General features: G+C 36.9%; 1 protein-coding gene across 1 annotated transcript in view; it reads left to right on the top strand.

Moving 5' to 3' along the window:
* Positions 1–15,455, top strand: part of LRP6 (LDL receptor related protein 6) — a 147,312-nt gene that overhangs the window by 110,533 nt on the left and 21,324 nt on the right. The window contains exons 13-17 of the mRNA XM_032253650.1: positions 4,556–4,758; positions 6,469–6,680; positions 7,941–8,263; positions 8,475–8,545; positions 15,224–15,304. Coding sequence (XP_032109541.1) covers positions 4,556–4,758; positions 6,469–6,680; positions 7,941–8,263; positions 8,475–8,545; positions 15,224–15,304 — 890 coding nt within the window. The remainder of the gene's footprint in view (positions 1–4,555; positions 4,759–6,468; positions 6,681–7,940; positions 8,264–8,474; positions 8,546–15,223; positions 15,305–15,455) is intronic.

The following is a 15,455-nucleotide window of genomic DNA, read 5'->3' as shown; positions in this document are numbered from 1 at the left end:
GACACTCAAGAAATTATTGTTAAGTAAATGAATGAAGAAGCAAGGCAAGACCTGGGAAAACACATATGCTGTTTTACCCAACAGCTTTGTGACCTTGGAAAAATTATTTAATCTTTCTTTTTTCTTTTTCTTTTTTTTTCTTTCTTTTTTTTTTTTTTTTTTTTATTTGAGAGTCTCACTCTGTCACCCAGGCTGGAGTAAGGTGGTCCTATCTTGGCTCACTGCAACCTCTATCTCCCAGGTTCAGGCAATTCTCCTGTCTCAACCTCCTGAGTAGTTGGGATTACAAGCGTGCACCAGGGTGCCTGGCTAATTCTTTTGTATTTTTAGTGGAGAGGGGATTTCACCATGTTGGTCAGGCTGGTCTTAAACTCCTGACCTCAGGTGATCCACTTGCGTTGGCCTCTCAAAGTGCTGGGATTACAGGCATAAGCCACCGCGCCAACCTAACCTTTCTGATCCTTAGTGCATTCACCTATCAAATAGAGATAATAATTTCGTGGATTAAGTAACATTTAGTATGATATGTAATATATTGGAGGTCCTAAATAAGTTTTTATTTCTTTTCCTTCTCTTGTCTCAAATAATTTTATTCTCTTATTTTAAAAGTCATAGCTACAAGTGTATGTCACTCATTGCTTCTCTCTGGCTTTTTTTCCCCTCTTTTTAAGAGGTCAGGTTTTACTGTGTTGCCCATGTTGGACTTGAACTCCTGGGCTCAAGCAGTCCTTCTACGTCAGTCTCCCTAGTTGCTGGAACTACGAGCCCATACCACTGCACTAGGCTCTGTTGCTTCTTTCTTTATACATTAGTGTGATGAGCATTGAACACCTATTACATGCTGGACATTACTTCATCCATTGGAAAATATAGCAGTGAGTGAAATTCAATGGGACAGATAACAAACTGAATAAATTATATCAGGGATTAGGTGGCAATAAGTATAATGAAGAAATCTAAAGAGCAAGAAAGGGTGATAGTGGTAGGGACTGCAGTGTTAAGTAAGGTGATTAGGGAAGTTCTACTGAAAAAGTGACATGTCAAGAACTGAAGGAAGTGAGGAAATGAGCTATGTGGAGGGAAAAGACCTCTCAAGCAAAAGCGGGTAGTAAATGCAAAAAGGTCTTGGGGGAAGATGTCCAACATGTTAGAGGAACACCTAGGAAGCTAATGTTGCTGAAATGAAGTGAAGAGATTAGATCAGAGAGGAAATGGGAAGCCAAATTGTGTAATCCTTTGTTCAGTACTGAAGTGGCCTCTGTGACACCTTTGTGCAAACTGGAAAAAGATGTTTCCTCTGGGCAGATTTAGCCCTGTAGGTACATGACATGGCTAAGGAAGTGTGGACTGGATTTCAGTTCCTACTTGATGCCCCTGGCCCACTGCACAAATGGCACAGTCATACATGATGGGCTTGGCCTTATAGTTTAGTCTATTCTTACTACAGGTGAACACATACGCATTCAGAAGAGAATTGAAAAGCTCCCTCATACATACATTTCATCCTCCAGGTCCTTTGCTGTCTTCATTTTGGGAAGGCGGGACTGAGACAACCACATGAGGTTATTATTAAAGCACCATTCTGAGGGAAATGTGGGAGAGGTGGTTAGAGTTTACATAAATTTGATAGGGTGGATTTAGGCTTTTAAAATGGCTTATTCTCTGTCATTTTAAGCACATACTGACTTGAAAATAAGTCAGAATATTAGCTGGCTCTTAGAAATAAACAGTTAATATATAATTTTTAATATATTTGAGTAGACTTTTTGGAACAAGCATTTATTTGGAGCCACATGTGGCCTTTATCTTAATCCACATTTCTAGAACAACAAGATGTACACCTAATTGTGGAATCTTATTGAAGGTTAAAATTTTACTTGGAAAAGAGAGTACCCAGCAAAATATACTAGGAGCCAAATATATATTTGATTAATTGCTTCCCAGGCAAGAAAATTTGGGAACTAAAACTCTGGGGTCTTTTTTCTAAGTCTTTTAAACACAAGGGGTTCTTGCTATGTTGTTTAGGCTGGTCTTGAACTCCCGGCCTCAAGTGATCCTACTGCCTCAGCCTCCCAAAGGACTAGTATTATAGGCATGAGCCACTGCTTCCAGCCAATTTAGAATCTTAAAAAATTTTTTTCTGGATTTACTAAGAAAGTAGTACTGCCAAAATATAATTCTTTTAAAATAAAAACAATAGTGGGAAACTTTTTAGCTATTCTCTGATGCATTCTTACTATTTGAAGCATGGACTCTATAAAAATTGCTAAAAGTTGTTAAATCAATGTATAAACATAAGGGACTCCAGATAATGGAAATTTCTAGTAGGATCATTGGGATAACTTTCTAAATCTTCCAAGCTAAGTGTGGCTTTTTAGCTAATGAAGAACTTAAATAAATCAGAATTGCAGTTTTATAAATACCAAGTTTCTTTGTGACTACTGAGCTCCTTTGGGATTTAAGCCAGTATTCATTTGAGTGTAAAGTTAAAATAAGCTGAGAGACCACAAATAATGAAGCTGTGAAGAATGGGGAATAGGAGGAAATAAAGCAAGGAGTCCTGACTTGTCTATATATGTTTAATATTCCTCAGAAGGACAAAATTCTCCTGGATTTAGGTGATGACTGAGCACCAAGAAAATAGAGTATAATTATGAAATGTATAATAATATTTCAATGAAGATTTAAAAAATGGCATTAGACTTTGAAGTTGTTGGTAGTCTCTCAAAAGTCATTCTTTTCTAGATGTTTTCCAGTATTAAAGATGACTGCATAGTAATAAGAGGACTAGTCCCTGAGAAAGGAAAATGTGCTCTTTGTTGCATTTTCCCATTTTGTGAATTTAGGGCATCAACACAGAATATATTTTGTTTTGTTTTGTTTTTGAGATGGAGTGTTGCACTGTTGCCCAAGCTGTAGTGCAATGGCGCAATCTCAGCTCACTGCAATCCCCACCTCCCAGGTTCAAGTGATTCTCCTGCCTCAGCCTCCCAAGTAGCTGGGATTACAGCTGATCACCACCATACCTGGCTAATTTTTGTATTTTTAGTAGAGACGGGATTTCACCATATTGGCCAGGCTGATCTGGAATTCCTGAGTTCGTGATCCACCTACCTTGGCCTCCCAAAGTGCTAGGATTACAGGTGTGAGCCACCGCACCTGGCCTACAAAGAATATTCTTTAGTGAAAATATAAAGATTTTATGAGGATTAGAAATAATGAATATAAAGTGTATTCGTTTATTTTCATGCTGTTGATAAAAACATACCTGAAACTGGGAAGAAAAAGAGGTTTAATTGGACTTACAGTTCCACATGGCTGGGGATGCCTCAGAATCATGGTGGGAGGCAAAAGGCACTTCTTACCTAGTGGCAAGAGACAATTGAGAAAGAAGCAAAAGTGGAAACCCCTGATAAACCCATCAGATCTTGTGAGACTTATTCACTATCATGAGAATAGCACGGAAAAGATCAGCCCCATGATTCAGTTACCTCCCCTGTGTCCGTCCCACAGCATGTGGGAATTGTGGGAGTACAATTCAAGTTGAGATTTGGGTGGGGACACAGTCAAACTATATCATAAGCCTTCTGTTATTCGTTTTTGTAATTTTTATCTTCTCCCTTTCCATGCTGTCATCACATACAAAAGAAAATAATATCTGCAATCTGTGAGGGTTTAATGCCTGTTATTACCAAGTTTATTACTGCTGCTAGTGGTAATAAACAATAGTTATTTTAAATTTATGGCTGGGTGCAGTGGCTCTGCCTATAATCCTAGCAGTTTGGGAGGCCCAGGTGGGAGGATTGCTTGAGCCCAGGAGTTTGAGGCCAGCCTGGGCAACATAGCGAGACACCATCTCTATTAAGTTTTTATAAAAATTTTAAGTGATTAAAAATATATTAAAAATTTACATTTATATAGTGCCTTACAGTTTTTAAAGTATTTTCATATATGTTGTAAAATTCTCATAGTAATTCAGTGAGAGGGACAATATGGCTATAACCTTTATTTTATTGCTGAGTAAACTTTGGCCTAGAGAGGCTCAGCGACTTACTTAAGATCAAATGAGAAGGCTGAGACTAATATCAGCGTTCTTTTTTTTTCCCTTGAGATGGGTCTTGCCCTGTCACATGTAAAATCCGTCTGTAAGTTTCTGCTTTAACTTAGGCAAGCCCAGGCTTCCTGCCACCCACCAGACAGAATAGGTTAAGGGTTATTCACTTGGTAGACCAGGAGAATTTTGTAAATTTTTATCAAATGCCTCATGGAAATAAAGTTTTCTGTGGTATCTCTGTGGACAAAATGGAGAAAAATAGGGTAGGTGGCTGTGTCATTAGGTAAATTCATAACTGATTTGGTAACCAGAGTGCTGATTAGTGTTACTCTGTAGAGAGTTTTTGAGGGCATGCCAAAGAATTCTGTCCTCAGCCTTAGGTCTTCAACATCTATGTCTGTTTTATGTGAAATATATACAACAGGCTGATCAAATCATTGGATGATAGAGGATGGATGTAGAGTAACTAGATTTCAGATTTTCTCTTTTCTTACTTTTAAGCTCCTACCACTTTCCTGCTCTTCAGTCAAAAGAGTGCCATCAACCGCATGGTGATTGATGAACAGCAGAGCCCTGACATCATCCTTCCCATCCACAGCCTTCGGAATGTCCGGGCCATTGACTATGACCCACTGGACAAGCAACTCTATTGGATTGACTCACGACAAAACATGATCCGAAAGGCACAAGAAGATGGCAGCCAGGTAATTGAGAGCTTGGTTCAAAATTCATTTCTCCTGACTAATAACTGGACTCACCAAGCATCCTGTTTCACTTGTTTTGACTCTGTTTAAGTATGTGTGTATGAAACTGAAATTCTGGATCCAGTAGCTTTTTTCCTTCTGATGATATTTTCTTCGAATAAGCAATTGTTTGATGATGATATGATGAAAATTGTTAGGCTTACTTAAGCTGTTATATTGGTAATGGCTTTGTGACTGTCTCCTACGTTTCTTTATGCAGTCTTTTTCCTTACATTTCTATTTGTATGGAGTATTAGAAGCCTTGACATAGGCCTTGGTTCTGATGCCAGCTCTATTCCTCACTAGGATTCTTACGAACTTTTTTTTTAGCTGGAAAGAATGCAAAGCACATAGCTCTTATGTGTTATGTAATAGGAATTCAATAACAGTTACACTACTAATTATTATTTAAAAGGTTTGGATATGAAACATAACACAGTCTCAGTAAGATTAAAAACATCTAACATGTTATTAATCCAATGGGTTGTGTTAGTCATAATTATTTGGTGAATGGGAATGAGGATATTATTAATAAATCTTGCCCATTTACATGCCAGTTATGGATTTCTCTACCATTATCTATACTTCTTTGCTTTCGTTCTGTGGCTAAGCCCTGTTAGACTGGGATTACAATACTATAAATAATTACTTGTTGTCCTTATAGCAGTGATAGTAAGTTGTATCTTGAATGTATTAAAATTTAGGGAAGTTAGAGTACCATTTTTCGTTAAGTCTCATCTTACAATAAAGAGCAAGGAGGTAATATATCTACAGCTGCTGAGAGATCATTTAGGGTATAGTCATAGCTGTATATTCTAGATGGACTTTCCACCTTATAGGCCAGGACTGATGGGCTGATAACTAATAGATAGAAATTAAATTTATTACACAGCCAACTACATGGCAAATAAATTAGATAACCTCATTAAGGAATATGTTACTTCAGAGATACCCATTGAGTAAGCTATAATTCGGATTGAACAAATAGACGAAGCCTCTCTTTTTCCTTGACTTTATTTTTTTTAAAAAAATTACATGTGTAGAGTTGAAGATCAGAAAAAGAGATGATGGATTTGATTTTGTAACCTTTACTAGTTGCTTTTATTGCTAGGGCAGTGTTTCTCAAATTAAGCACTGTGGTCATTTTGGGCTGGATAATTGTTGTGAGGGACTGCTCTGAATACTGTAGGATGTTTAACAGCATCCCTAGCCTCTGCCCACTAGATACCAGTTATATTCCCAGAATTGTGACAGTAAAACATGTCTTCAAACATTGCCAAATGACCATGGCAGGGCAGTATTGCCTCTAGTTGCAAACCGCTGCTTTAGAGGTATTTCTAGGGTATGGTTTTAGCCACAGTTGACTCCAGTTTAAAGAAGAGAGTTGCTACCTTCTCACTCCCATCTCTTAATCAAGGCATTGTCAGGTTCTTGGAGCAACTAATCTGATCTTAGCTGTTTTCAGCAGCAGGATAACCCAAGAAACATTGGAAATGTGTATTAACAAAGAAGCACATTACCCATAAAAAAAGGTATCAGTAAGAAATACTCCTTAAGACTTGAGAGAGCCTTCTTAGCTCTGTGCCCATGTAGGTATAAGCATTGTGAGTGATTGTCTCAGGGTTATCTGCCCTAGAGTTTAATTTTCTGTGTATTTCTTTTCTTCCCTAGGGCTTTACTGTGGTTGTGAGCTCTGTTCCGAGTCAGAACCTGGACATACAACCTTATGACCTCAGCATTGATATTTACAGCCGCTATATCTACTGGACTTGTGAGGCTGCCAATGTCATTAATGTGACAAGATTAGATGGGAGATCAATTGGAGTGGTGCTAAAAGGCGAGCAGGACAGACCTCGAGCCATTGTGGTAAACCCAGAGAAAGGGTATGTTACTAAAGTGGCTTTCAGATACTGTGGCTTCTGAGACCTGTCTCACCCTTCTTTTTCAGCCATTACTTATTTACCTTTAAGTGTCAGTCTTCTCTGTCCATTTGTCTCTGCATTATCTTAACAATTTTCTTGTACTTTCTCTGATTTCACTGCCCAGACTTTCTTTCCTGGGCCACTATTGGTTTAATTCTAAGTCTTACCTATGCCTTCAGGACCATTTCAACTGCTACATCCTCCAGGAAGTTTTCTTTGATCTACCTCATCCCAGACAGCTGTGATTTTTCCCCCCTCCTGAATACTTAGCACACTGTATCTATGCCTAAGCTATACTTAGTCCTTTCCAATTTACCTTACATTTAATTATTTTTTAGTCTTGTATTTACCACTAGACATGTTTTCTTTATGATGAGGACTAATATGTTTTCATTCATTTAATACAGAGCTTTGCATTTAATAAATACTCAGTGCTCAGTTGTATCTGAGTGAATGATAAGGTATTCAGCAAGGAAAATGCTTACTTCAAAAGAGTTAGAGGAAAATGAAAGTTAGAAATTAAATATAAGAACTTATTTATATATGACTTCTTTTTAGTTATTAAATAGATTAGTTAGAGAATTTAAACTTTTGTGTTTAGGTGTCTCTAGTCACTGATCTTTAATTCATTGCGTTATTCTGAAAACATATGTATGCCTATGTCTAACACTATTCTATTAATCTATGAAAGCTTCCTAATAACTTCTGTGTACCTTTGTTGCTACTATTAAAAGTAGTAAAAGTATCCCATGACCTTTTGAAAATGTAAATATATAAATATATATAAATAAGTATTTGTATATATTTATATATTTTTCAATACAAGGTCTGGCTCTATCACCCAGGCTAGAGTGCAGTGACAACAATCTCAGCTCACTGCAACCTCTGCCTCCTGGGTTCAAGTGATCCTCCCACCTCAGCCTTCCGAATAGCTGGGACTGCAGGCACACGCCACCACGCCTGGCTAATTTTTGTGGTATTTTTTTGTAGAAATGGGGTTTTGCCATGTTGTCCAGGCTGGTCACTAACTCATAAGCTTAAGCAATCCCCCTGCCTTGGCCTTCCAAAGTGCTGAGATTATAGGCATGAGCCACTGTGCCTGGCCAAAATTACATATTTTAAAACATTTAAAAATATTCTACATCTATTTGTCTTAATAAGAATATTCTTGTTTTATGTTTTCTTACTCCAGTAACTCATTTTTTCCTCCTTTCCCTCTAGGTATATGTATTTTACCAATCTTCAGGAAAGGTCTCCTAAAATTGAACGGGCTGCTTTGGATGGGACAGAACGGGAGGTCCTCTTTTTCAGTGGCTTAAGTAAACCAATTGCTTTAGCCCTTGATAGCAGGCTGGGCAAGCTCTTTTGGGCCGATTCAGATCTCCGGCGAATTGAAAGCAGTGACCTCTCAGGTACCCAAGAAATATGTTTTCTTATTTTGATTCGAGTTTTTAAGATGATTCATCTATTGTGTTTTTCTTGCATCATATGTTTTTGGGCACATTTCCTGGCAGTTTTATTCATTATATGTAGTCATCAGGTTGGTTGGTAAAGAGCTTTTTCTTCAACCATCAATATGATTACTCCTTTGTTATGTAGTTACCCACCAGTTTTCTTCATCTTGGCTCTGTAAATCATGTATTTCTAATGCATCTCTTCTCCTTTCCTAAGTCTCTTGCTCTAGTTTATGTTCTCGTCATCTCTGGCCAAATCCTAGCCTCTGGTTAATGTCCCTGCTGTTTTTTTCTGTAAAAGTTTACACATGGCTCCTAAATTTTCTGAAACATGGTTTTAATGTCACTGCTTTCCTTAAAAAAATCCTCACGGTAATTTTATAAACTGTAGGAAAAAGTCTAGTTGCACTCTTAAGTTGGCAAAAGTGGGTATTCACCTTTCACAACCTCATCATGGCCTTTACCTTTCTGGTATTTTAACCGAATTAAATCATTTGTTGGTCTTAAGATATACTTTTACTTTCACATTTCTCTGCAATCTTCTGTCTATAATTATAGTTACCTCCCCTGTCTACGATTTCTGATGTCATATACTCTGTGTTGGCCTCACTAGTGATCAGATAAATGAAATTAAAATATTATACTATTTGTGTCTGTCAACATGGCAAAAATATGTTAATGTTGTCTATTGCCTAGCATTGGCCAGTATGGTAGAAAATGATATGCCCCATGTGCTTTGGTGGAAGCAGAAATTGATAGAGCCTTTTTAGAGGACAATTTGCCAGTAATAATCAAAATTTAAAATATGCATTCCTTTTGATCTGGTGATTTCCTCTGTAAATAGCTGTCTTAGACAAATACTGACCCAAATGTCCAAGTGTATTTGCTTAGCATTATTCATGATAGTCCTTCATGGAGAAATACATTCTATTATATCAGTGTATGGAATATTACATTCATTCAAAAGAATAAAGTGTGTACTGACGTGACTGATTTTTAAAAATTAAATTTTATAAAAATGCTTAAGATCTAGTTTTGTTTAAAATTTAAAACCATGTAATATATACACAGTATATGTATACATACTGTGTAAGAAATGTGGGAACTCAGGCCAGGCGTGGTGGCTCATGCCTGTAATCCCAGCACATTGGGAGGCCAAAGCAGGTGGATCACCTGAGGTCAGGAGTTTGAGACCAGCCTGGCCAACATGGCAAAACGTTGTCTCTACTAAAAATACAAAAATTAGCCAGGCGTGGTGGCAGGCGCCTGTAATCCCAACTAGTCGGGAGGCTGAGGCAGAAGAATCGCTTGAACCTGGGAGGCAGAGGTTGCAGTGAGCCAATGTCATGCCACTGCACTCCAGCGTGGGTTATGGAACGAGACTCCATTTCAAAAACAAAAAAAAGAAATGTGGAAACTTCTGATCTCAGATTCTTTAACAAAGAGGAAGAGAGAAGAGGGAGGGAGGGGAGATAGGAGAAGGGAAGAGAAAGAAACAGGCATATATGTCAATATTTTTCTCAAGAAATAAGAAACAAGTATATCTCAAGAAAAGTCTGGAGCATTAGCATACTAAAATGCTAAGACTACTTATTCCTGTATCATGTACATTTTTGTATGTTTGAATTTATAATGTTTTAAATCTTTTTCACATTTGTTATTTTTTAAAGAATGTTGTCTTCACGTTCAAATGCCTCCCTTCCATTATGTATTCTCTGATTCCAGACAGTTATGCACACACTTAGGCATGTTGAGTTATACACCTGGTGTAGTATATTCTTTCCCTTATCTGATCTCCTTTGTCTCTTAAGTCACCTCTAATTTGTACATTAGTTATTTATGTCAGTATTTTTAACTCCTTTTTTTTTTTTTGGTGAGACAGGATTTTGCCCTGTCACCTAGTCTGGAGTGCCGTGGTGTGATCATAGCTCGTTGTAGCCTCAAAGTCCTGAGTTCAAGCAGTCCGCCTGCCTCCACTTCCTGAGTAGCTGGGACTATGGGCACATACTACCACGCCCCATTAATTTTATTTTTGTAGAGATGGGGGTCTTGTTGTGTTACTCAGGATAGTCTCAAAATCTTGGGTTCAAGTGATCCTCCTACATCCATCACCCAAAGCTCTGGGATTACAGGCGTGAGCCACCATGCCTGACAGGCAGTTGTGTGTGATAAAGCTCTTCACAAAAATGTTTCCTTCAGTATGATTAATTTTGTCCCACTGCTGTGGTGAGCCATGATCATGATTACGCCACTGCATTCCGGCCTGGTCAATAAAGCTGAGACCCTGTCTCAAAAGATAACCCCAAAACTGGTAAAGTTTATTGAGGTATAGGAGTTCCTTATACATTTTGGATATGAATCCTTTGTCAAGATATATACTTCATATATCTCCCAGTTTGTGATTGACCTTTTTTATTCTCCCAGTAGTATCTTTAGATGAAAAGAGGCTTAATTTTAATGTGGTACAGTTTATTAATTTTCTTTTTATGGTTAACACCTTTTATGTTGTTTAAGAAATCTTTATGAGGGTTGAGGGATGAGAAATTATTTAATGGGTATACTGTACACTGAGGTTTTACACTAAAAGCTCAGACTTCACACTTGTACACAGATATATATATCCATGTAAAAACTTGACTTGTATTCCATAAATATATAGAAATAAAAGAGAAAGAAATATTTGTCTTCTGCAAAGGTACAAAGATATCTCTTTTTTTTCTCTAAAATTTCTTCATTTAACTTTTCTTCTTGAGGTCTGTAATCCATCTGGAATTGATTTTGGTGTGTGGTGTGAGGCGGGGTTAAAATGTATTTTTTTTCCATACTACTGTTTGATTCAGCATCATTTATTGGAAAGACTGTCCTTTCCCTACTACTCTGTAATATCACCTTGGTCATAAATTAGGTGACTGTATTTGCATGAGTTTGTTTCTAGACTCTGATGTTTCCTTGGTCACTTTGCCTTTACTCATATGATATTATACTGTCTTAATTATTATAACTGTAATAGATTCATCTATGTCTTTAGTGTTTTTTCAGGATTACCTGGGCTATTGTTAAACCCTTTAGTTTCCATATACATTGTAGAATCATCTCGTGAGTTTCCCCTTCCTAAAAAACACATACTAAGATGTTCATTTGGTTTGCATTTAATTGATAGTTTAGAGAGAATTATTATCTTTATAACATTAATCTTCTAAACCATGAACATGGTAAATCTCCCTGTTTATTTAGATCTTTAATTTCTCTTAATGTTTTATAGTTTTTAGCAGAGGTCTTGCCTGTCTTTCATTAGAGTTATTATTCCTTGGTATTTGGTGCTTTTAAATGCTAGTGGTAAAGAATATTCTAAACTTCTAATATTTTATTTTCCAATTGTGCGTGGAATATGGAAATAGTTTCTTTTTTCCTCCTTCTAGAATATTGAGCTTGTACCACAGGACCTTGCTAAGTGTACTTATCTTTAGGACTTTTTTATGTTACAGAATCATGTTTCTACAAATAATGAGAGTTGTGTTTTTTTATTTCTAGTCCTTTTCTCTTTTTTGCCTTATTATACTGGCTGGGGCACCCAAATACAGTGTTGAATAGGATGATAATAGAATCCTTACTTTTGTTTTTTTCTTGGTCTTGGAGAAGTATTCAGTACTTTGTGACTGAGTGTTCTTTGCTAAGATTTTTCTGTAAATAACCTTTGTCAAATTAAGGTATTTACGTACTTTCCCCAGTATACTCGGATAAATAAAATCTAGCATGATATATTATCCTTCTTATTTATTGCTGGATTTGATGTGCTAATGTTTGAAGATTTTTTTTTTTTTTAATCTGTGCTCATGAGAAGGAATATCTTATAATTTTCCTTTCTTATCATGTATTTGGTGTTTGCCATCAAGGCTATGTTGGCCACATAAAAAGAAATGTTTCCTTTTTTTTCTTTCTCTTTTTTTTTGAGATGGAATTTCACTCTTGCTGCCCAGGCTGGAGTACAATGGCACGATCTTGGCTTACCACTTGATCTTGGCTTGAACCTCTGCCTCCCAGGTTCAAGCGAGTCTCCTGCCTCAGCCTCATGAGTAGCTAAGATTACAGACATGCGCCACCATGCCCGGCTAATTTTTTGTATTTTTAGTAGAGACAGGGTTTCTCCATTTTGGTCAGGCTGGTCCGGAACTCCTGACCTCAGGTGATCCACCTGCCTCGGCCTTTCAAAGTGCAGGAATTACAGGCCTGAGCCACTGTGCCTGGCCCCTCTTTTTCTATTCTCTGAAAAAGGTTACTGTCAAGTTGATTTTTTTTTCTTATATATTTATGGACATATATATATATAATAAAATATATATATGTTTTCTTATACATTTATGCTTTTATCCTGACACTTTTTTCTATTTTCTATTTGTAGCCACCCACATAGCCTTTTATAGTGAATTGCATCCAGCTTAGTTTGTTGAATAAATAAGCATGTCTTTTCCTTGTTGGTTCCAGTAGCTTACTTATTTTTTTACCAGCAGCAAAGTAGATCAGGTCCTTACCATGGCTGGGGTCCTGCAGTGACATTATTGACTTCCCTTTCTATCCGGTTGTCTACCTCAGACCATCCTTTCATTACCACCAACTAATCTTAAAAATCATTCTTTTTTATTGTTTAAAATTGATTTTAATTTTCATTAAAGTAATACATGTAAATATTATGGATATTAAATTGTTCTACCTGGCTCGTAACAAAAAACAAGTCTACTGCCCTACTCTTCGCTTCTCTCAGTTCCCATGATTAGAATCATTCACATTTACTTTCACTTATTTTAAAATAAACTTGCTTAAAAATGCTATTTCTTGATTTTTCAGTTTTAGACATTAAACACTGACTTCCTTTGGAAGATTAAGATTTTGCTATTTTAAACCATATGTCCCCAAAATACACATGTGAATTTTCCTTCCATCCTCCCAGCATAGTTATGAACTTTCCAGAATTCAAGGTACAAGTTTGCAAATACAAAGGACCCACCTGAACTAGTGCCATGATTTTTTAAGTTCAGACTTAATTACTTATTATTTATGGCTGTGAACATATTACTATTAGGTATATTTCCTTCTAAAACTTTTTTTCTCTCTGCAGTTAATACTTGTGTAATATAAATAATTGTTTCAGTAAATGCAGATGCATCAAGCAATCCATTCATTTGTCTTCGAAATTAAAAGCATATCTCTGAGATTTCTTCATCATCTTGCTCCAGTCTGGATTTGCTTGATTTCTAGGCTGACTTCATTTCTCCCTTAGCGTGGGTGTATACTTAGCCATTCTCCTTGGTGCTGAACCCTCTATTTCCTGGACTCCGTTTTTTCTGGTTAACTCTCTTTTCTTAATAGAGGCCATTTTTAGTAGCTTCTTGAAAGGGGGCTCATAAAAAGTTAAAATTCTTGATCTTGTTTGAATTTTTTTTTTCATCCTCATACTTGCTTGATTAATTTGTTTTCATGTTTTGTAGCTATTTTCTCTCAGAATTTTGAAAATAGAACTACATTGTCTTTGAGCATCTTGTGTCATTGTCAAGTTTGATGTGACTGTAATTCCAGTCTTTGTATGCTATCCTTTCCTTTTTCTTCCGGAAGCTGTTAACATGCTCTTTCCCCCCAATGCCGTAGAATTTGATCATGTGCCTTTGATTCCTCCCTTCTTTCCTTTTTTCTTCTCCTCTCCCCTCCCCAATTTGATCATGTGCCTTTGTTTGATTCCTCCCTTCTTTCCTTTTTTCTTCTCCACTCCCCTCCTCCCTCCACTTCCCCTGTCTTTTCTTTCTGTTCCTTTCCCCTTCTCCTTCCCCTTCTGCTTCCTTTTTAGTCGTTTTACCCTTGATCTTGGAGAAGCATTCAATACTTTGTGATTAGATATTCTTTGCTAAGGCTTTTCTGTAGATGATTATTGTCAAATTAAGGAATTTACCTTCTCTTCCCAGTTTGCTGGAATAAATAAAATTTAACACGATACATTATTCTTTTTATTTATTGGATTTGATGTGCTAATGTTTTAAGATTTTTTTAAATCAGCTGGGTGCAGTGGCTCACGCCTGTAATCCCAGCCCTTTGGGAGGCCGAGGCGGGCGGATCACCGGAGGTCAGGAGTTCAAGACCAGCCTGGCCAACATGGTGAATCCCTTTCTCTACTAAAAATACAAAAATTAGCCAGGTGTCTGTAATTCCAGCTACTCAGGAGGCTGAGGCAGGAGAATTGTTTGAAACCAGAAGGTGGAGGTTGCAGTGAGCTATCGCACCACTATACTCCAGCCTGGGTGAAAGAGTGAAACTCCATCTCAAAAAAAAAAAAAAAAAATTTTTTTTTTTTTTTAATCTATGCTCATGCTTCCCCTGCTCTCTTCCCCTTTCCCTTCTCATTGAACTTGTTACTAGGTGAGTCATTTCTGTCTAGAAGTCTGTACCTCGAATTCTGGAATGTTTTCTTTTGTTGTTTCTTAGATAATTTATTTTTCATTTTCTCATTTTGGAGTTTTTATTTTTATGGTGGACCTTCTTGACTGCAGCTGTATTTTTCTCACCTGTTACCCATCTCTTTGTGTTTTTGTTATACTTTCTGAGGAGAGCTTCTCAAATCTGTCTCCCAACCCTCTTGTTGCGTTTTTCTTTTAAATATTTGGATATCATGTTTTTAATTTCCAAGGGCTCTTTTTTGTTCTTTGAATGCTCTGCCTCTCTAAAGATAGCCTATTCTTTAAGGTTTTTTATTGCTAGCGATTTGTTTTCTTTTGCTTTTGTGTCTTTTTCTCCAAGTTTCTTTGTTGTGTTTGTCTTGGGCTTCAAATTTAAAGATAGAGGTTTTCTTTGAATATTTGGTGATTCTTAGCTGTCTGTTTGTATTTAGTATGAGGCATTAAAAATACTGAGAATGTTGCTGCTGTTAGTGACAATAGGTTTCTTTTAGGGATCTAGCTGTTTTCTAACGGGTCTCCCAGATGACATCATCTGAAGTTCTTTTCTCTTGGCTACTTCAGGGTTTTTAAGTTGCTTTTGTTTGCTGTTTTGTTTTTGTTTTTCCTTTAGGGAAACCTTCTAGTCTCCTGCATGAGACTAAAAGGGCTACCTGATGTTCTGGGTGTTGGGAAAGGTCTCCCCAATTGGAAAGTAGGCTTTTAAATAATCCCTCTGTGACATCCCTGTCACAATATCTCTTTGCCTTTGCCAGGTATATTAAACTCTAGTTCAACCTCTTTAGAAAGGATTATCTTTTTTTTTTTTTTTTTTTTTTGAGACAGAGTTTCGCTCTTGTTACCCA

Source organism: Sapajus apella, unplaced genomic scaffold (assembly GCF_009761245.1).
Source record: "Sapajus apella isolate SASKATOON/1434 unplaced genomic scaffold, GSC_monkey_1.0 scaffold84, whole genome shotgun sequence".
NCBI lineage: Eukaryota > Metazoa > Chordata > Mammalia > Primates > Cebidae > Sapajus > Sapajus apella.
The sequence above is the reverse complement of the archived record's forward strand: the minus strand, read 5'-3'. Positions and strand labels throughout refer to the sequence as shown.